Source organism: Haliotis asinina, chromosome 4 (genome assembly GCF_037392515.1).
Source record: "Haliotis asinina isolate JCU_RB_2024 chromosome 4, JCU_Hal_asi_v2, whole genome shotgun sequence".
NCBI classification, from domain to species: Eukaryota; Metazoa; Mollusca; class Gastropoda; order Lepetellida; family Haliotidae; genus Haliotis; species Haliotis asinina.
Window position 1 is genome coordinate 50398133 of NC_090283.1, and position 22944 is coordinate 50421076.

Genomic DNA, 22944 nt, shown 5'->3' on the forward strand with positions numbered 1-22944 from the left:
GTTGAAAACAGTCCTCTTATATCATTTAACAATAACTGGTCAACAATTCAGCCCATATTTCATATTGAGTCACACTGGACAGCCAGTAGCCACCTGGTGCTATAGTAATGAATTACTGGTTTCTGTTCATTTGTAAACTGATGGGTGATATGGTAAGGTGTTGCCATATATTTCCAGAATATTGCTGAGAGTTTTGTAAAAACTCATTTATTGTTTGCAACAGTGCAACTGCCACATGTGAATGTTGCAGCTGCCATGTGTGAATGTTGCAACTGCCACATGTGAATGTTGCAGCTGCCACGTGTGAATGTTGCAGCTGCCACATGTGAATGTTGGAACTGCCACGTGTGAATGTTGGAACTGCCACGTGTGAATGTTGCAGCTGCCACACATGAATGTTGGAACTGCCACATGTGAATGTTGCTTATGCCACATGTGAATGTTGCAACTGCCACGTGTGAATGTTGCGAATGCCATATGTGAATGTTGCAACTGCCACGTGTGAATGTTGCTACTGCCACGTGTGAATGTTGCAACTGCCACGTGTGAATGTTGCAACTGCAACATGTGAATGTTAAGGAACATCAATGTATTATCTTAGAAGTTCCAGTGATTATACAACATCCTGCCTTCTTATAGAGATCAATGCTCATCTTGCCAACACCCTGTTTGCCCGAACATGCTTGATTAGTCATTGGCCACCTGGACTTGTGTTGAGTATTGCTCAGTGCTGCATGAGATAACATTCACCCCTCCACCTTCAGTTTACACAGGGAGTTGATATTATGCTATCATTAACACCAAACAGTACCTTCATGACAAATGCTCAAAACATATTTGTACTCATGTTTGAACTGCATTTGCACAAGAAAATACTCTGCTTACATTGCTTGTGTAATGAGTATGTTTATATGGTACAGAGTCAGAATGTAGATTATGTTGTTGTTCCATCTAACGCCTGGATCTATTTCTTGATTAACAGTGCTGTTTCAAAGAGTAAAAAGGCAATATCACCAAATGTGAGAAGCTTTGAAAACTGCACTTTTTTTTGAAGGATCCATATGAACAAATGCTTCTTGTAATGAACAGATTTTGAACATTGCAAGAATCAGTGATGACATGCTAAAAACAATCCATTACATCTGGGAGGATCCAGTTTGTCTCAGTGTCTCTTAGAGATTATATATGATTGTTGTATCATTTCAAATTGCTTCTCTATTATAAACAGTAGGGCAAAGCAGAAATGTACATGTACATCTTTGAGTCAGTGCTGCATGTATGGCTTGATTATTTGTATTGAGCTTCAACTTTCTTGTTTCAAAGAATGTATAGGGCAAAGTCACAAAATGTGTCAAGCATTGAAAACTGCACTGTTTTGGGTACCCATGTGAAGAAATGTTTCTTGTGATAAACCGTTTTGAAACATTGCAAGAATCACATATGGGCCAGCTAAAAACATCCATTACATCAGGGAGGATCCATTTTGTCTCAGTGTCTTTGAGATAACACCCAACCAGTCTTTTATTTTGATATTGAATTGTCCCAAATACTGGTGTGTTGATTGCTCAGAGTGTCCCTTAGGTCAATATCTTGTCATGTTTGAACCCTTGCCATTTCAAACCTACTTTTGTTGGCTTGACTGTCGTTGCGAAATGTTTGTGAAGAACACAAATTGTGGCCCATGTGAGTGAGTGAGTGAGTTTAGTTTTACGCCGCACTCAGCAATATTTCAGCTATATGGTGGCGCTCTGTAAATAAACGAGTCTGAACCAGACAATCCAGTGACCAACAACATGAGCATCGATCTACGCAATTGGGAACCGATGACATATGTCAACTAAGTCAGCGAGCCTGACCACCCGATCCTGTTAGTCGCCTTTTATGGCAAGCATGGGTTGCTGAAGGCCTATTGAAGGCCTATTCTACCCCAGGACCTTCACAGGTCATAGCCCATGTGATATAAACTGTGTTACATATTGGCTCACCAAGACACAGATGGCCTTTCCTTCAGGTAATGAAAGAATTCAGATTTCATCCCTGACAAACTGCAGATTACAACGTTAAAATATTAATTACTACTGCATTTTGCTCTTTTTCTTCAGCAACAGACCTACACAGATTGCAGTAACATCAAGCACTTAGATGGTGTCTTAATAGACCTTCATTACAGACACTGCAATAAGCAATTACCAGTACTTTTACCTGGTAGATTTTCATCAGTGTCGACAGCCGATGACTGTGTCCATTGCAGCGACCTGTTCTTGGAAATCTGGTGCAGCTTTTGTCAGTTTTCTATTTTGAGATCAACATATATTATAGTCTTCTTAGTTTTAAACAAAGAAGAATAGGCTTAAAATAGCAAGGGACAGCAAATGGAACCTTTGTTTCTAGTAGAATCAGACTAGCAGGAGTAATGAATTATTCCAGTTTACATGCCTCCCCATGTTTACCACCTAAGTGCTATAAATACAGTTTTCATAAATGTCTTTCATTCTATACATTATTATACAGTTCCCTTTATACCAAATGCATCCTGTCTTTCATTTCAAATGTATGTTTGTACTTATGTTATTAGTTTGTGTACATGCAGTATTGTATTGTATCACATGCCTAGTATATGGCTATATACTTACCATGTATTGTGTTATGTTCCATATGAGTCGTTGTACTTAGTACTTCTGTGATATTTGTATACTAGTGTAATTTATAGATAATGTACAATTCAGGTCACTATTTAACATGTTTTGTTAAAAAATGCCGACAGTAGTGTATAATGTTCATGTATACAACCTGCCAGTCCTTTCATGCCAGCTGGAATATTGCTGAGTGCGGCGTAAAACTAAACTCACTCACTCACCTTTTATGTCAGCCCTCTTTCTGTGCATGGCCTTTTTGTCACAAGGAAAAGGAATGATGTATTATGAATATGTTTAAGTGATGATAATGAGGAGGAGGGGATGCCCAAAATGTAGGTGTTAGAGCAGCATTTGAAATAACTGAGCCTGACTGCTTTGGACAGGTTATTTTCAACATGGACCGTCAGACTCTCAAATTCACCTGCCAAAAGGTTGGGTTACAATTTAAATATGTGTATGAAGATTTGTTGATTGCAGGTAAGTTTTTGTGTCAGGGCTGGCAAGTTTTACATCAAACCAGCCTTTATGGTCCAGCTGAACGTTTTGGGAGTTTCATACCCTTGTTAGAGATTACCTTACATGTCTGTCAGGTATTGTGTATCTTACAACGTGGTACCAAAATGTACTGAAGAACTAAAACATGGTTGATACATTTTGAAACAATAGGTTCAAGTTGTGAATAGATGTTATAAAACAGGCATGAGTATGGTAAGCTCTATCTTGCACACCTTACAAATAGCACTATTAGCAATTAACTGAAACATATTTTTGTCCCCAGCCGCACTGCGGGGAACTATGTATTCAGCGGAATCTGTACATCCCGATTCTTGTGTCTATTGTCATGATCACAGGGCACATTGCGACACCAACTGGATCAGTTTGTGGATCAGAAACTTATCAATGAATGACAGTCAGTAGTATTCATAATCTGAACTTTGGTCGGAACCATAGTGGAGCCAATCATGAACCTGGAAATCAATCTCTTACCAACGAGCAAGGAATCACTTGGAAAAGACATGGAATTCAATATCTCACATATATTATCACAAATAGGTTTTTTACCCACCTGTGAGGGAAAACATGAATGACTTCCATTTGTCTTCAATACATAATTCAACACCTTCCATGTTGAAAGTTTTGACAAGTTATCAGGCCATATTCATCTTCTGATAACAGACATAGTAATAATGTGTGTTGTGCATGGGCCATGAGACTTTCTCATCCTACACATATTTGATATCTTCAAGTTACTACGTACCACGTCTTATTTTTTGTGTTTGTGTGATATGTTTCTGTATATAACCTGGCAACCCAAGTGTGTGGTAGATGCCAATTTGATTGTTCTGTTTAATTTGTGCTATGAAACCTTCCACAAAAATACATTAAAAATTATTTTTTGTTGAAATGTTCTTTATTTCTTTTTTCAGGTGATAATATTTGTTGTAAAATATATTTATGATATCATCACATAAAACATATATATTTCATGTGAATAAAAGAGCATTTTGCTTTTCTAATGTTAGTCTTAACTGCTTCAAATTTCCTAAAGTATGACTTCCTCTTTAGTCTAGTGGATGAGGGAGGGTCTGCATAGAAAGTGGTAGGTTGGTGGGTGAATTTCTAGATCATTAGGTTTGTCATAGTCCCTCACAGTCCCTGAAGCACATTATTTTGCCTGCTGCCAAGCCTTCTCTGCAGTACAAAAACCATAAATTCAGCAAGTCTAGATTTCCTCAGGTCCTAAATCTCTGGTCTCCCTGGGGCTCCTTTTAAATTAAAATGGGTTTGTTTGTTACTATCAAAATTATATATATTCAGAGACTAAGCCTTAGTCTAGGTTTGTCATTATTCCTTCAAATTTCTTCTTATTTCTTAAAGTAAAATTTCCTCTGTGGTCAAGTGGATGAGGGTCTGCGTAGACAGTGAAAGATTGGTTTGTTTCCCATCCTCACAATTTCATGAAACTTGTAAACAAAACATACATATGAGTCTTGTCAACAGGCATATGAACATGTCCCTTATCCTCCATCACAATCAGGGGCAGTGAGTAGGCCTAGTGGTTAAAGCAGAGGTGGTTAACGCCAGAGACCTGGGTTAGATTCTTGGTTACAATGTGTACGGCAATTTCTGGTGTCCCCCACTGTGATATTGCTGGAATATTGCTAATAGTGGTGTAAAACAAAACTCAGTCATATGATCACAATCCGATCTGGATCTAACAATGAGTCTCCCAGGATCTTGCACTAAAACAGTCACAAACTTTCAAAGACAACGCAACCGTAGATTGTTAGGGAGACGCATATTACACTGTAGAGAGGGTGACAACAGTTGTCCGTCATGTCAGTTGTCACCCAGTTTCGCCAAAATGTTGTGTAAACTTGTGAAACTTCTCCAGCTCATCATCTGTGACTGTTCGTCTGTGAGCCTGCAGAGCCTTAAGGAAGTCACTCAGATTGATGTCTCTCGGGACGATCTGTAATGGATGGTGAATTTACAAGCTGATTTGAAAGAGGAAGGCTTATTAGATGGTGTTATTCCATCTTGAATCCGTACAATGAGCATTTTTTCCCATCGGTCATAAACTATGTTCAAGCTTCTACAGTTTTAGTTTCAAATATACTCCATGCCCCTATTGAAAATGACATGGTGTTTAAGAGAAATTTTTCTCATTGCCTCAAGCGAACACAATATTGTTTAGTTTCATAAATCTAGACAAAATGTAAATTCTTCAATCATAGATTAATCAATGTGCAAATGGTGGAACAAAGGGCAAAAGTGGTGTGTACAGCATCAGGTGATAATTCTCTGACTCTCATTTAGAGATACAGTAGGTTTGATCATACATGGAATGTTTGAGCTTAAGAGAAACCCTGTGATTTCAGAGGAAATTCAAAAATACTGTTGCTTTAGTCTGTTTCTGATGCCACAGAATCACTGGATGTCAAAATAGTTTATAACAATTAAATAAATACTAGTACCTGATCTGGAGGTATATCAGACAAGGTGAAGGAGAGAGCCCCAGGAAAGGATGAGTTGCACGGTGCCAGCTGACCACCTAAAACAACAATTTATACATTATGGATACATGTCATCTCATGGAGCCAGCACTGACCTGAAGTACAGAATTTGCTTCATTGATGTGTTTCTGTTGCCGTGAGAGGATTCATCTGGTTTCCGAACCCATGAAGATCTTGGTTAGAATTGGTCTTCAGTAACCCATGGTTGTTGTCAGAGGTGGACCCATGAAGGTTTGGGGTAGAATAGGCCTTCAGCAACCCATGCTGGCCATAAAAGGCAACTATGCTTGTAAGAGGCGACTAACAGGATCGGGTGATCAGGCCCGCTGACTTGGTATCCCATCATATCCCAGTTCTGTAGATCAATGTACATGCTGCTGATCACAGGACTGCCTGATCCTGACTCAATTATTATTCAGAGACGGCCATTATTTAGAGATCGCCACCAGGTAGTTGGAATATTGCTAAGTGTGGCATAAAAGAAAACTCACTCACTCTGTTTTCGGTTTGAATCCCAGATTTTCCTATTTTCTTCAGTTACCATTCCAGCCATAGTAATTACTGTCAGCAAAGAAAACATCAGCATCATGCAATACTTTCTGCTAATCTTCATGATAAGTAAACTGAATAAGTGGTTGCACACTAGGTTCAGAGGTTTAATAAATATATGGGGCGGTGGGGTAGCCTAGTGGTTAAAGCGTTTGCTTGTCACGCCAGAGACCCGGGTTCAATTCCCCACATGGGTACAATGTGTCAAGCCCATTTTCTGGTGACCCCCACCATGATATTGCTGGAATGTTGCTAAAAGCGGTGTAAAACTAAACTCACTCTCTCACTCACTAATAAATATATGATAATTCCTAGAATCACAAATAACAAACCCATGAAGGTCCGGGGTGGAATAGGCCCATGCTTACCATAAAAGGCAACTATGCTTGTCGTACAAGGCGACTAACGGGATCGGGTGGTCAGACTCGCTGACTTGGTTGACATATGTCATCGGTTTCCAGTTGTGCAGATCGATGCTCATGTTGTTGATCACTGGATTGCCTGGTCCAGACTCGATTATTTACAGACGGCCGCCAAATAGCTGGAATATTGCTGAGTGCGGCGTAAAACTAAACTCACTCACTCACTCACTCACTCACTCACTCACTCAAATAACATGCTGTGATGTACTACCAGTACATGGATATGATTCAGTTAAAAGGTGAAGGAAACACAACACTCACTGTATAACATACCTTTGGACTTTCCTCCCTTCCACTAACAGTGAGTGAGTTTTGTTTTACACCGCATTCAGCAATATTCCAGTTATATGGTGGCGGTCTGTAAATAATCTCCACTAACAGACAGTGACATGATGTAATTACTAACAAATAACAATTTTTTCATTTCTACAGAAGACACTTTACATATCTGTCCATCACACAGGCTTTAACAGACCCTTAGATGAGAGATTCATTACTGAAATACCCAATACTCTGTAGGCCACACTCTGACAATATCTATACCATGTGTGTTTTGAAAAGGCCCCTATTACTCTCAGCAAGCCAGAGATGTCATACTCTGAGGAACTTACTTGCCAACTGTCTCCAGTGAAGTGAGGTCTGTAGGTCTCTGACTGGTTCAAACAGTGCCCCCAGTGTGAAGGTGGCAATGTCGCTACCTGAGTACCCTTCTGTCTTGTCCGCCAGTATGCCCCAGTCTTCCTCACTCAGGTTCATCTTTGTGTCCTTGCTGTGGAGCTTGATCAGCTGCAGGCGTGCATCACTAATGGGAGTGAGCAAGAGCGTTTAGTTTATAAGTGTGTTAGTTTGGTTTGCCATTGCTGTTATCAATATTTCAGCAATATCACGGCAGGGACGCCAGGAATGGGCTTCACACATTGTACCCATGTGGGTAATTGAACCTGGGTCTTTGGTATGTCGAACAAAAGCTGTAACCACTAGCCTACCACAATGCCACACATCACTAATAAAGCCAAGATTATATAGTCTTACTTCATATGGTTATCACCGAACTGGGAGCCACAGATATCCTGGCACCCAAACATTAAACATAGGACAATTACCACAAAAAGTGTTTATTCAATACAGGAACTGGGAAGGCAGGGCTATGGGCCATTTTGCAAATAAGAATAGAAAATGGCCCATTAAAATTTTGAAATTTACTGCTGTTATAAGGGCAGTGGCCCATTCTAAATTCAGAAAATTGCTAATAACCCTGAAAATGGCCCATTGTCAAAGTTCTCCATCCCAATCCCTGTAAAATACACTAACGTTTACAACTGACTAGACCGGCTTCATGTCAAATGGCAACAGAATCCAATCACTAAGAAGTTCAAACCTTGAAACTAAACTTGTTCTAGTTATGTCCTCATCCCAGCACTAACCTGACAACCAGATGCACAGAAATATGTGGGGACCAAGAAACAAGAACATTCCTTCATAAAGGGATCATTGTCAACCTTTATGGCATTTTGCATGCTATGACATCATTAAAACAGTGTTCAAAGGTGTGTTAAGTGTTATCTAAGGTCATCTTTAGGCAGCAATTCAGGACTCCAATCCAAACAGCAATGATCTCACCAATGTGATCCCTTTAACATTGACTTACAACTGTCAGGGTGATTTATCTGCTTTAAGACCATAAGATTTTCATATCACTTTTCAGATAATACCATCACAGAATCCGTGATGCAAAGAAACTGGCAGTTTATCCATTAGCCAAAAAGTCCAAGCAAAGTGAAAATAATCAGCTCAGCTAGGCTCAGCTAATTGTGCTTCACTCTAAAATCTACTTAAATGCCAAGTTCGGCTTCTACAGAGGGAGAAACAACTATTGCAATATCAATGTCTATTGCAGCATACTTTTGCGATAATCTATTGCCACCAAGTATTGCAATACTAATGCAACAGGTTTTTTTATCTGTCCTTAAATTGTCTCATCTGAAGTCATTTCCCAAATGAATGTAGTGTTTATATGAAGCAGAAACAAGTTTAAATAGTTTTAGCCTTTTAATAGCTAACAACAAACTTGAAACAAAGATCAAGTAAACATTTAAACCTTGAATTCAAAGAGACTGCAAGTCTGTACCCAAACAAAAAAATACAAAGCTACACGAATCTTATTAGGACTTTTGTGCTACATATTCATCAATGAAAGTCAATTACTAAACTAGTAGTCTACTAGTATCAATCCTCACACGCACTATCGATGTATCAATAGTTTTCATTTCTATCATCAATTAATTGCTATTAGAGACTCAACAGTTGTAATACATCAATAGTTTGATATACATTTACAGCCCTATTTTCTAGACTTATGCAATAATTTGTATGTAGGGGTACAGATTGCTACTTGGAACGTCTCATCCACTAACCTATGACATGTGGGAAGTATGGGACACTATCATCTAGAGTTCCACAATTTGGCTCTGCAGACTTGTGTCTCTTAGACATGTAAGGATTTTATGACTGTTGCATGCATGAGTTGGTTTTATGCTGCTTTTAGCAATATTCCAACAATATCATTCCAGAGGGACACCAGGAATGGACTTCACACATTGTGCCTATGTGGGGAATCAAGCAGTGCCTCAGTGTGACGAGTGAACACTTAGGCTACCCGACCACCCGATTTAGTGATAAATGGATGGAATCCTCTATTCTCCCAAAGTATGTTTTCAGGTGTGTCACTACATACTGAGTATCTCCATCCAAAGTAGTAAATGTTTAGGAACTGTATCAGTTTGGGCTTTCCTCCCATTTTGTTGCATATGTACTGGGTAAAATTATAAAATACTCATAGTGATGTTAACTAAGCTCAAACTAACAAGCTTAAAATGGAACACACGCTAGCATTACTCCAATTTATATGTGAAAAACATAACATCTGAGTACCTTTCTGGGAGAGGTATGTAGATCCTTTTCTGAAATCTTCTCAAAAACGCTGAATCTAGTTCCCATGGACAGTTTGTGGCACATAGAAGGAATATCTTATCTGAGCTACCAGAGTTGTCTGCCCCTTCCATTTGTTTGAGAAGTTCGGTCTTAACTCTACGTGTATGTTCCTCTTCCCGGCTACTCCTCTGACGACAGATGCTGTCGATCTCATCAATGAAGATCACCTACAAGATCACAACTAAATTCAATTTACAATCATAGGAACTTGTTTTGAAATAAACTTAGAGGTATCTTGTTCCATGTGAGTCTACTCTTGACTTCAATGCATCATATCAGCAATCGAACTGTTCTTACAGTTTCACAGTTATTATAAATTCTACCATAGTTGCTTGAAATTCTTGAACTAGAAGCGACAATCTATAAAATCATGCATGATCAATTTGGATTGAGAATGTTTCTGATGAGAGGGTATGAGTGGCAAAAATTTGTAAATGCATTTGGTTTCAAATGAAACTTAGAAACAATCAGTTCAGTCTAACATTTATCTATTTTTAAATCACCGTACATTTATCTCCTAAATCCTACCAGCAAACATCTTTTAAACAAGCACGAAGGACAAAAAGAACTTAATCTGTTTGTATCAATTTGTGTATAATTGTGGTCTTACAGATCTCCCAGGTTGACTTGTGGCATGACAAAAGAGCTCCTTTATCAATCTGGAAAAAATAACACAGACAAACTCATGTCTTCAGTAATGCTTAATTTACATCCATTTTATTTTTATGTCACATTTGCAGTAACAAAAAAGACTGGCATTTTGCTGATTACACAGAAATATTAGGACATGATACAATTTTTATCATTGTGAGTTGTTACCGGTAGGCCAGACCAATTTTATTTCTTGTTTTACAGATCCTCCTGTCATATTTTTTTCAAAAACAAGAAAAAACATAAAAATCAATTTTCCCTGCACAAAATATAAAATCCTATTGTTAATGGTATATATGTGAAATACTCTTAAAATCAGTGTGAAACCTACACTCACTCGACTTGTTTTAGTGTATATAATTTTAACAAACCAAGAGTTAACATTGGAACTCATATGGGTTTTTGCTTTGATTCGTGATTTTTTTTCCCCTCCTGCCCTTAGGTTTCCCGAGGACAAAAATCCCTAAAACATGAAATAAAATTGGCCTATTTGTAAAAATTAAAAACTGAACATGATCCAGACAATTGTGCAAAGTGAACATGGCCACATTTAAGTACTTTTCACTCTCCCCAACCCAGCTGGAGATGAGGTCTGCACTAGACACACTGTAGAAGGTGGAATTGATCTCTGCAGCCACAGCCTGGGCTAGACGAGACTTGCCAGTTCCTGGAGGACCAAACAAGAGTATACGCTTCCATGGTTTCCGACCTCCTGGCAAAGGCAAAAACTTGTTTAATCTCTATACATCATGTAATTATTTGACATAGATCTGCACCTTAAATGTAAGAAGATATTCAGATAATTTTGATCTACATGTCCATTCTGTTCAGAAAAAAAAGTATTTCATCCTTGTCAACAAAGGTTTGCAAAAAACACTTTTTTCAAATATCTTAAGATCTGAGATAAAGAAATGACAGGAGGCATGAATCATAACAATCAAAAACTCAACAATACTGGACATATTGAGAATTGTTGCAAATAAAATGGCATGAAATGGGGGTCGTGGAGGGGTGTGAAGTATGGATAGTGGAGGGGGATAGCGGAGGAGGGATAATAGGACTGTAAAGTGTGGATAGCAAAGAGGGAATGAGGAGGAGTGTGAAGTTTGGATAGTGGAGGGGACAGTGAAGGAGTGTAAAGTATGGATAGTGGAGGAGCGTGAAATATGGATAGCAGAAGAGGATAAAGGAGGACTGTAAAGTGTGGACAGCGAAGAGGGATAGGGGAGGAGTGTGAAGTTTCGATAGTGGAGGGGATAATGGAAGAGTGTGAAGAATGGATACTGGAGAGGATAGTGGAGGGGTGTAAAGTATGGATAGTGGAAAAGGATAGTGGAGGAGTGTGAAGTATGGATAGTGGAGAGGAATAGTGAAGGAGTGTGATGTATGGATAGTGGAGGAGAGTAAAGTTTGAAGAATGGAGAGGAAAGTGGAGGAGTGTAGTTATAGATAGTGGAGGAGCGTAAAGTATGGATAGAGGAGGAGGATAGTGGAGGAGTGTGAAGTACGGATACTGGAGGGGATAGTGGAGGAGCGTGAAGCATGGATAGTGGAGGGGATAGCAGAGGGGAATAGTGAAGGAGTGTGATGTATGGATAGTGGAGCAGAGTAAAGTGTGGAGAATGGAGATGAAATTGGAGGAGAGTAGGTTATAGATAGTGGAGAAGCATGAAGTATGGACAGTGAAGGGGGACAGCAGAGAGCGATAGGGGAGGAGTGTGAAGTGTGGATGGGGAGGAGGGGAAGGGAGGAGTATGAAGTATGGATAATGGAGGAGGATAGTGGAAAAGTGTGAAGCATGGATAGTGGAGGGGATAGCAGAAAGCAATAGTAGAGGAGCCTGAAGTATGGATAGTAGAGGGGACAGTGGAGGAGCATGAAGAATGGATAGTAAAGGGGATAGTGGAGGAGTGTAAAGTATGGATAGTAGAAGTGATAGTGGAGGAGTGTGAAGTATGGATAGTGGAGGAGGATAAGTTTCGAGTATAAAGTATGGGTGGTGGAAGAGTGTGAAGTATGATTAGTGAAGGAAGATAGTGGAGGAGTATGAAGTATGGATAATGCAGGAGTATGAATTTTCAAGAGAGGATGACTATGATGTGTGGACAGCGACAGGGGACAATATATGGATAATACAAAGGCATGTGTTCAACTATTCAATGCAAGAATAAGTTAATGTCTTACCTGCTACGCATTGTGGGTAGTGCTAGTAATGAAATGTGGATAGCTGCCCATGCAAGAATAGTGAGAGTGTTACCTGTAAAGAGGTGTGTATAGTTCTGGCCATTAAATGAGGATGGTTATCCATCCATCAATAGTGACAGTGTTACCTGTAAAGAGTTGTGGATAGTGCAGGGGCATGATGATGGCCTCAGTGAGAGCCTGTTTAGCATCAGCAAGTCCTGCCACATCACAGAACTTAATGCTCCTGCTGGTGAGAATGGTGTCCTCTATGGCTGACCTCCTTTCTCTCTTCTGGCTTGCCTGGCCTTCATTCACACCTGGTTCTGAAACATCTAGAAATAGGCCCTATTGTGACACCAATTGACTAGACACTTATTAAAGTGTGGGAAGGTTTTGATGCACTAATGGACACAAAATTATCCCTCTCCTGATGCTTTTTCACATTTTAGGATGACTCTCCCCATTTCCTTGTATGTTTCCCCATTTCCTTGTTTTTCATGACCTACCTTGTGAGGACAACATACATTAGCAGTTCATATTTTACCAGGAAATGTTCCATTTCTCTGACCCTTCTCAAACATGTGTATAACTTTACATGACCCTCCCCAATAGGTTGTTAGCCATTTTCAGTGTAGATCCACTTTATCAATTTTTACTTTCAAAACTTGTAAGTTGTAACTTGTAAAATTTGTGTTCAAAATTCATCAAATTTCAGCAACATTTTGGGAGAACACTGCAAATTATCCTCATACATTGTACCCATGTGTGGTGAATAAAGTGCTTTTACCACTATGCTTTCCAAATAGCATCAGAATATTAAGGCAATATGACTCATATCAAACAGTCAATTTCAGCTGGCTGTATATCCATTTTACAAATCACAATAAGGCCAGACCTGTTCTATATCTTGTTTTACGGATCCGACAGGATAAGAAAAGAAGTAAAAGTTCATTTTCTATGCTCAAAAAAGGAAATCCTAACATTTTTATTGACTTGTAAACTTACACTTCGTAGATTGTATTTTCTCCCGTATACACTTCAAAACTGGTATTTTTAAGTAAAATACTTATAGTATTTATAAGAAATAGTACCATGACTGGTGTTTTTTTTTCCTCTTGCCTTGAGGTTTTATGAGAACAAAAATCAAAATCCATAAAACAATAAATGATATTGGTCTGGCCTAATATAAGGGAACTGATGCATAATTATCTTCTTGAATCTTTGAAGAACCTGTTGTAGAGGTTGTTGCTGTTATTGGCTGATGTTGTGATGGTGGCAGCAGGCTGCCAGAGAGGTTGGTATTCAGCTGGGTTATCTTCCTTTCCAAGATGTCTGCTTGGGAACATAAGCTTCTTCCAAGTTTCTCAAGAGCAGACTGAAAGGGACATAGGAATGTTTTTATTGATTTAACAAATACATAATGATAACAATTCCTCATAAAATATTCAGCAATTATTATTTTTACTTGTTTGCTAACAACTGAAATACAAGACATTTTTCTCTTTTGAATTGGCTATTAACATTAGCAGCAACTACCAAATACAAAAACTGTTTTGCATTTACTTCACAATCGACAAACCCTATTACTACTAAGGGACACAACTCAGCATTGAAGAAAGCTTAGCTTGACCTATTGAACAACCCATGCCTTCTACCAAGACATTACTAATGGCTAAACCCATTTCTCCACTCACTAGTCTTGTGTACCTTAAATAACTGGTCCTCCTGACTGTGCTTCAGTTTCTCCACTGATGTCTGACATCTCTGGATGTTCCTCAGCATCAGCTGTATGTCAACATTGGATTCCTTATTTCCCTCATGCAGAGTTTGCTTCAGGCTAAGGGAGAATTACACAGATCCCATTTCTTTACATTAAAAGTCTATATTAAGATCTGTTTGTGTGAACAAACATACTCCCACCAGGAGAGAAAATTCAAATCACCACTTTTAGAAATGAGTGTTGCAGTCATGAAAGAGAAATCATACAGTGTCTGGATGCTTTTATCCTGAAAACGATGTCAAGATAACAAGATAACAAACAAAATAGATCCATTTGGAAGCATATGGAATTTATGTTCATTTTTCCAGTTGTATAATTGTGGATTTGATACAGATTAAGTGAGTATTCATCCCACTACTTTTCTTTAGTGTATAGTTTATCGTTAGTTAAAATTCTGATGAGTGTCAGATGAATGTCAGACATTGACTGAAGTAAGGTTGTTATAATGTCTCTTCATCCTAACTTATAACATTTATAGTCTGGTTCATAATTATTGAGAATTTTTCTTCTTACTTTGAGCTATCCTAACACCTCAACTGATTCACTGAAACTTAAAACTAAGTAATGGTATAAGGGAGGTAACTCATCTTGGCCTACTGAGTATAGTACAATTAGAGTTACCTCCCCTGAATTTGTAGCAGACGTCATTTTCCTCAGCACTGTCAACAATGTCTGCTGAAGATAAAAGAAGGTTGATTTTTGAGTTGTGTAATCAAGGAATTGATGATGTAAATACATGGGCAGAGAGAACAGGAACTCCTCTTTCTACTGTGTATAGGATTAGGAAGAATTTTAAAGAGGGAAAGGATTTGGGGCACCAGAAAGGAGCAGGGAGACCCAGAAAATTGGACTTCTCAGATCGCGTCCGGCTGGGAATTTTAGCGTCTAAAAAGCAAAGGGCAAGCATCTCCAACATCAGGTATGAAATGATAGAAAGGGGATCAACAGTTGTATCAAAATCTACAGTTAGAAGAAATTTGATTGATCTTGGATGGGAGAAAAAGACTGGAATTCCTTCTCCTCTCATGAAACAAGAACATAAAGACAGGCGTGTTGAGTGGTGTTTGGCACATGAAAACTTTGACTGGGAAAATGTGATTTTTACTGATGAAAGCTCAATATGGGTATATCCCAATAATGTGAAAATATGGACAAAGTCTGCGTCAGCACCGTTGTATCGACGACCTAAATACAGCCCAAAGTTTCATGTATGGGGAGGGATATCCTTATTAGGAACGACCCCGCTGTGTGTGTTTGAGGGAAATCTGACAAGTCAACGCTACACTAACATATTAGATAATTTTCTCCTTCCAAGTGCACATGTGTTTTATGGAAATGACTGGATTTTGCAGCAAGATAATGATCCTAAACACACCGCAAAACATGCCAAGCAGTGGTTTCAGGAGAAAAATGTGACTGCATTACCATTTCCTGCATATAGTCCTGACTTAAATCCCATTGAGAACATTTCGGGGATGATGAAGGAATGTGTGAATCAAAAGGGGTTGACAAAAATTGAAGACATGAAGAGAGAAGTGGTACGATACTGGGATAGCATAACTCACGAGACACTAACCTCTCTGATAGGAAGTATGCCTACCCGTCTTAGACTGTGCCGTGAAGCTCAAGGAGACTTGATAAAATATTAAATTGTTACCTACACAACATGAAAAGGTCAGTTCACTTTCACAATACATTCAGTTTTATCTGATTTGTTCTCGTTTAATAATATGAAATGCTTTAGCTATTCTCAATAATTTTGAACCATACTGTAAATCTATATTGAGTAAAATTATAAGTGATAATAATGTACATACCATGCTATAGCATCTTCATACGGTTGTGAGAATATGAAAAGACAAAAAGTGTAATCTCAGTCTTGGAAATCAAACGTTTGTCATGGATTCTTTTTAAAACATATAAAATAATTATTAGTCCCAGTGAACATGATGTTCAAAATTTGGGAGCACCTTTATAATAGAGCACCACAACTTCTCGTGAGGACCTTAGGGCTAGGATAACCTTGCTTAACTGAACCCTAACCCTAACCCTAACCCTAACCCTAATCCTAATCCTAATCCTAACCCTAACTGTTTAACACTAATCACCTACAATATTGTAAAAGAGTATTATGACGTGTTTTTAAAGTTTCTAGTTTCTAAAGGTAGGCCAAAATTTGTCAGAATCATGGAAAAGCCCCATCATTAAGAGCAAAATGCTCGACTTCACGTTGCAGTAACTGCTTATTCCCGTTATTTCATGATGGAAAAATGTTCAGATAACTTAACCTGAAATAACACGTAAGTTTATGGAGATTACGTCAACTGGTCCAATATAACTGACACTAGTAGCAGGGGTCTGTCTGTACATCAAACTTGGGCTATTCAAATGCACTGTAACATATCAAGGTACGAAATTATAACTTTTGGGCCTTTTCAGGTGGAACAGAAGATTTCACATAACATTTTGGGTTACCTGTGTATAAACCAATTTCTTCCATGACTTCAACTGAAAATCAGATTAGAAAGTGATGTTGCTGAAAAATGAAAACATATTCGTCTGCTATGAAAAGGGGACATAACTCTCAATGACACACCTCATTGGAGACCGCTTGTTAAATGTTTGTTCTGGGTGTGTCCTTATTTACAGGAAGAATTTGAGCAGTTACATCTTAATATCACTTTGATCTTCATCTCGTTTTCGTACAAAAGACATTATAAAGGTATTTTAAAGGTCCCATGCCTTGAAAAAGGTTTGTCATATTATGTTCAGAACTTGGGCAATACATATCCAATATGATTACATACTTAGAGATATTTTACCTGGTGTAGTTTTCAACGTGTTCTACTTGAAAAAGAACACGATCGTGCTTCAAACGTTAGGAGAAGCAAAAATTTGTTTCTTTTTATTGTTATTTGTTTTCTTTTACAATTTGTGTACCGTAAGAAGAATTATTTTCCTAATACATTTCCGTTGTTCAAAAGCCTGCTACTTTAGTTTCGGTCCAACAAGCAAAATTTCCCCAAAAGGTTTTATGTGAGAGCATAGTGTTCCACTATTAATAGAATATCACCTTTCATTCTCGTATTCGCGTGTCATTTACGAAACATATTACGAAACTGATTCTAAAGTACTGAATGTACTGATTTCAGCTGAAACAAAACACACACACACACACACACACACACACACACACACACACACACACACACACACACACACACACCAACGTCTGACAATCAGAGTAAAGGTTCAGGTGAAAAAGAACATTTCAGAAAATAAATCTAAACACAAGAGAGTCCAGTGGCTTAGGTCCGATTTTCAGGTTGATCGTTGTATGTCGGACTACAGCATTTACAAAGAGCTGGGGAATATTTTTACTTGTCCCACTTTTCGAAACATTCAAGATGGCGTCCAAGATGGCCGCTCAAAATCAAACATTTCCAGTTCTTACACTATTTAACTTTCCCCCGATGGATTATAGCAGAAACACCCGCACAAAGCTGGGAATCATAATAATTTAATCAATTTTTTCTAGTGTGCCTGACTGCTTGGGCCCAATTTCCGAAAAATCCAAAATGGTCGCTTCATGCATAGTTCTACGGGTGGGCTAACGCTAGAATAGGGACGTCCAGACTCACAATCTATCAGCAGCAGCTTGTGGCCGATACCACGAACACATAACGTTGGTGATAGACGCGGCTCTGGATGCCCAAAGTAGTTGCAGTTGCAATCACTTTAACATATACTTATACAATCGCTATGAGGAACGCGGTCCTGGTCTTTACCCAACTTAATACGTCTTAGAAGTCATTGCCAAAGGTCATTGTCAAAGGTCATTGCCAAAGGTCATTGTCAAAATCCACCCAACACTCTCTTTGACCTTGGTGCTGCTCTCACTGCCGAGAGGAACAACATGTGTCATGATGTCACTCGAAGATGGCATGCTGTTGACTCACCAGCAGCATATATGAATTTGTGAGTGTGTGGGCAGTAGACTTCATTTTAGCCCCTACTAATGACGCTGGTTGTAGAATATCAGATGTGCTCCCGATCCCTTTCATGAGACCAACCTTTCGGACCCTTTCGGAGCTGATCGCCTATAATCCCCACTCATATTTAGTCATATCGTGCCATTTTCATTTGTCTGTCCCATATATAGATTTTTACAGATCACAGGATATGACTTGATTATTCCCACTATTCCCTACTATTATATATACACCAAGGGGTGAGTGAGTTTTGTTTTACGCCGCACTCAGCAATATCCCAGCTATATGGCGGCGGTTTGTACATAATCGAGTCTGGATCAGGCAATCCAGTGATCACCAACATGAGCACCGATCTGCAAATTTGGGAAGAAAAGTTGACACGTGATTGCGCAGACTGATACTCATGGTGTTGATCACTGGATTATCTAATCCAGACTCAATGATTTACAGACCGCGGCCATGGAACAAGTATACTGAAGTGTGCGGCCTTAAACAAACAACCAGACACACCCATTCACGGATAGTTGTTTAATGGGAATTATAGAGTTCAATGCGGGTAGCCTCACAGACACATACGTGTGTGTCCCCTTCTCGCCCATGCGTCAAGCTGTTCCTGCACTGAGGGACGAACTGGGGACGCAAACATGTTGAAGTAAGAAACGTTGTGTTACTGTTTACCTCTGGGGCAGGAAGAGAAATTATTATGTATCCTCCAATCTGTAGCAGTTATCTACGTTAGGAATGTAAAAACAAAAATTCATAGGACATCCTTGTGGTAACGCCATATACAAATTTGATATTCCTCATACGGTACTGTTCTGGTATATTACGTTTTTTAAATTCTGGGTTTAATTACTGTTTTATATAATTTCATTTTAGTGGTATTGTAATTTACGCCCTCAGCGTAAAATTGAAAAACAATGATGTTAATGAAGCATATTCCATATTCACGGAACAATTACGAAAAATAAGAGTGAGAGAACACTGCATTAATATGCGAAATATTACTTGTCGATTTGAAAGTATCGTTTCAAGGACACGCTGATTTTCTTGAATTGAACTGTTACTTCCCGCAAAATGAATAGCCTAGTCGTTAGCGTTCGATCGGCACGCTGAAGATCCGGTTCGATTCCCCACATGGGTACTATGTGTGAAGCCCATTTCTGGTGTATCCCTCCGCAATGATATTGTTGGAATATTGCTAAAAGCAGCATAAAACCAACTCTTGCATTCATCAATCATAAAATTCTGGAATATTGTTAAAAGCGGCGTAAAACCATATTTACTCACTCACTCACTCACTCACTCACTCATGTAAAATGTTATCCACTAAGTGGATGTATATAGCCTGTCAATGATTATGAGTTGTGTTGGAGTTTAAGTCCTTCGTATGGTAGCTTCGAGAGAGTGTATTTGACAGAATTTCTGCTTGACTTACACCTCCCCGAATGAGACAGTGTTTACATGCATAACTTACTCTGTTGAACGGGACGGTTCGTGTAATGTCATTATTATTCACTACCGTCATGGCGACTGTGGTTGACGTTATGAGTTTACCTTCACCTTCATTATCTAGCACAAGACCTGCGTTATGGATCAACAGTTTCAGTAACTATGGAAAGCTATAACGATATTTTCATAGAATGAAATCTTTTTGCAGATTGGATGGGTAAAAACATGCAATTCGTAAACATAAAGAAAAGAATATCATCGAAATATAGGTTTTATGCCATATAATTTAAAAAAAAACTGTATTTCTTAATTCATAGATACACGTGCTCAACCATTCTCGGTAATGCACATTCACCGCTGTGCCTTTTTATACAGTGGTAATGTGTTATGTTGCCCTGTTATCATGATAAATATACAATAATGCTACAGAAGTAATGCGATAGGAATTAACCAAGCTACCCATTGCTTTATATAAAGTTCTGTTCGGGGCGGTGGGGTAGCCTAGTGGGTAAAGAGTAAAGTGGTCACGCCGAAAACCCGTGCTCGATTTCCCACATGGGTCTGAGGCCTACTTCTGGTATCGCCCGCCGTGATATTGTTGGAATATTTCTAAAAGCTGCGCAAAACTAAACTCGGTCACTCAGTTCTCCTCAACAAGGAAGGTCAAGTCCACTGCTGCACAAGACGCGTAGACTTCGTATGGAAAACGCGTCGCCTTCGCGATTGTGCAACAGACTGCCATATTTGGTTATTTCAAGCATCACATTATAAACTATTCTAAAAGAAATATGGAATTAGTTTTGGAATCTTAAATATATGTCTTTCATACAAATATTGGCTCTCTGGACATAGTAGCTCATGTGAATGAAACCAATTGTATAAAACATATTTCACAACAAAATAGTTAACATGAAGAAATAGAATGCAATTGAATCGGCATACCACGGTTTTCGACCGTTTCAGATATACGTCACAAGCGGGGTAACACCCAACTGACTCACTCGTGTATACGTCATGTAGTATATCACCACACTGATTATCGTTCATATGGAACACGAGCAGCACTTTAAATGATTCCTTTGACTTTCAAGATCAGGATTTTCGTGGAACCATAGTACGAACTAGCTGTAGGGGCCTGTTGGTTTATACTCTCCCCACACAATGAAGCTGAAAAGTGGTCTGAAGTCAGTCTGCGAAATAGCCACTGGCCCGCTTCCCGTGGCTAGTAAAAATCCAGGCGGGTCAGTAAATCTCCAGTCACTGGCCCGACTAGCTTGTAAATATTCATGGGATCATTTTGTAAATATATCACTCTCTCATTACTCATTAAGTTATAATGCATTTTTAAGTCCTGCAAAATTATGGCCTGATAAAAACGTTCTTCGTAGTAGCAGCTTAATGATGAAACCGTCGTCAACATTCAAATTTCGGACTAGTGAACCATATTGCGGACTTTCAGGCATAGCTAGCTCAATTGGCTAACAAAATTTGGAAACTATTTCACACACTGTCTGAGGCGCAGTTTTGTTTCTAAATCAAGCAATCTGGCTTTTATTCCTATTTATCAAGAGACGTCACTGTAGACCGCACACTGTGACAAGATCCTGCATTCCGTACAACACTTCTGGGGGTGGGGCCACTAAGGCAATATAGTCAGCTTATGGTGATGCATTCTTCGTCTATGACAACAGCAGTCTTGAGGTCTATCATCACTGCATGGTGTGAGCTCCTGGTAACGGTTTATCTTGCATGGCAACATGGGTCAGTGACACGGGGTCTACAGAGATCATGCAGTTTGTATACCATCAATATGTTAGGAGACATTGAAAACCTTGTCTTACCCCCGTAGTGAGTGATTAGTTTTACGTCGCACCCAGTAAAATTCAATCTACATAGCGGTGGTTTGCAAGTAATCTTGTCTGGACCACACAATCCTATGAACGCCGGCATAAGCATCGGTCAACGCAGTTGTGACTTGTTAAGCGAACCTTACCACCAGATCCCCTTGGTGGCCTCTTACGACAAGCATGGGTTACTGAAGATCAATTCTAACCCGTAGTTTCACGGGTTTATCTGTGAATGGGATTGCGTATGACAAGCTGTGTATTTCTTATGTAAGAATAATGTAAACGTATCTTCATGGGTTCTGTTTCCCCTCTAGACACACCAACAAGCTGATAAAATGGTATTTACATTGGCGTATACATAATCGTCGGACAATGGTTTTAAGTCCTCTCGTCAACAGCCCTTTTTCTCAAAATTCAAAATTCACAATTTGTCTCTGCTCTGTGGAATGACTTTCTATGGCATACATAGCATTTGTGTAGAATAGGCCTTCAGCAACCGATGCTTGCCATAAAAGGCGACTATGCTTCTCGTAAGGGGCGACTATCGGGATCGGGTGGTCAGTCTCGCTGACTATGCCAATTGCGCAGATCTATGCTCATGCTGTTGATCACTGAATTGTCTGGTCCAGACTCGATTATTTACAGACTGCCGCCATATAGCTGGAATATTACTTGAGTGTGGTGTAAAACTAAACTCACTCACTCATAGCATTGTGCGTTTGTTGTTTAGCGTAATTTCTGTCTGTGGTTCACTTACGAGTAACTGAGACACAACGTGTCTTATACTACCGAAAGCAACTCTGTTCCATTAGCAAACAATTTACAGTAGGAATCCATGAAGTTACACCTTTCTTTAAAATGTGAGGATATATTATGATTAAACTGACACTGACATTAGTAGTATTTTATTGCATGAACAGAAATAATCAAAAGAAGTAACCCGTTTCTGTGTGTAATCACTTCATTGTGTTTATGATAATGTCATATACACTCCTGCTTTAAATAGTAGTTTTAGAACATCGCGGCCTTTGTGCTTGGATTTCGCATGCACTTGGCACCACGTCCGAGGGAGCATATTCGTTTCACAGACAGACAGATATACAGTGGTTTATTAACGTTTCACTTCTGTACAAAGCTAAAATATACAAGCAATTATGCATACAATTCATTCATAAAAGTGTACAGAATCATTCAAAATAGATATGTGAGAGACATAAAACAGCTAAAAACAAGTTTTATCGATATTGTAGTTCTTGTCAACGTTTTAGAATAAGGAAGCAGATTTTGGCTCTTTTAAAAAACATTAAAGGATCGCTAAAACAATACATATTTTCTCAATATCGTGTTTATATTAAAAACAATCTGGGGTAGGGGTAGGGGTATCTGGTTTGATCCGAAGTGTGGATAAATGTATTGTCACAGA

The 22944-nt window shown here is 38.9% G+C and overlaps 1 protein-coding gene across 1 annotated transcript; it reads right to left on the reverse strand.

Annotated features, from left to right (window-relative positions):
• Positions 1-4028: 4028 nt before the first annotated feature.
• On the reverse strand, positions 4029-16730 carry LOC137282556 (vacuolar protein sorting-associated protein 4-like). Its single transcript, XM_067814327.1, has 11 exons — positions 16706-16730; positions 16048-16060; positions 14158-14287; positions 13677-13825; positions 12597-12790; positions 10825-10978; positions 10226-10274; positions 9556-9782; positions 7236-7426; positions 5615-5691; positions 4029-5109 (listed from the first exon to the last, which is right to left on the reverse strand). The coding sequence occupies exons 1-11, from the start codon at positions 16728-16730 to the stop codon at positions 4984-4986; spliced, it is 1335 nt and encodes a 444-aa protein (XP_067670428.1). The 3' UTR covers positions 4029-4983.
• Between the last annotated feature and the right edge of the window lie 6214 nt (positions 16731-22944).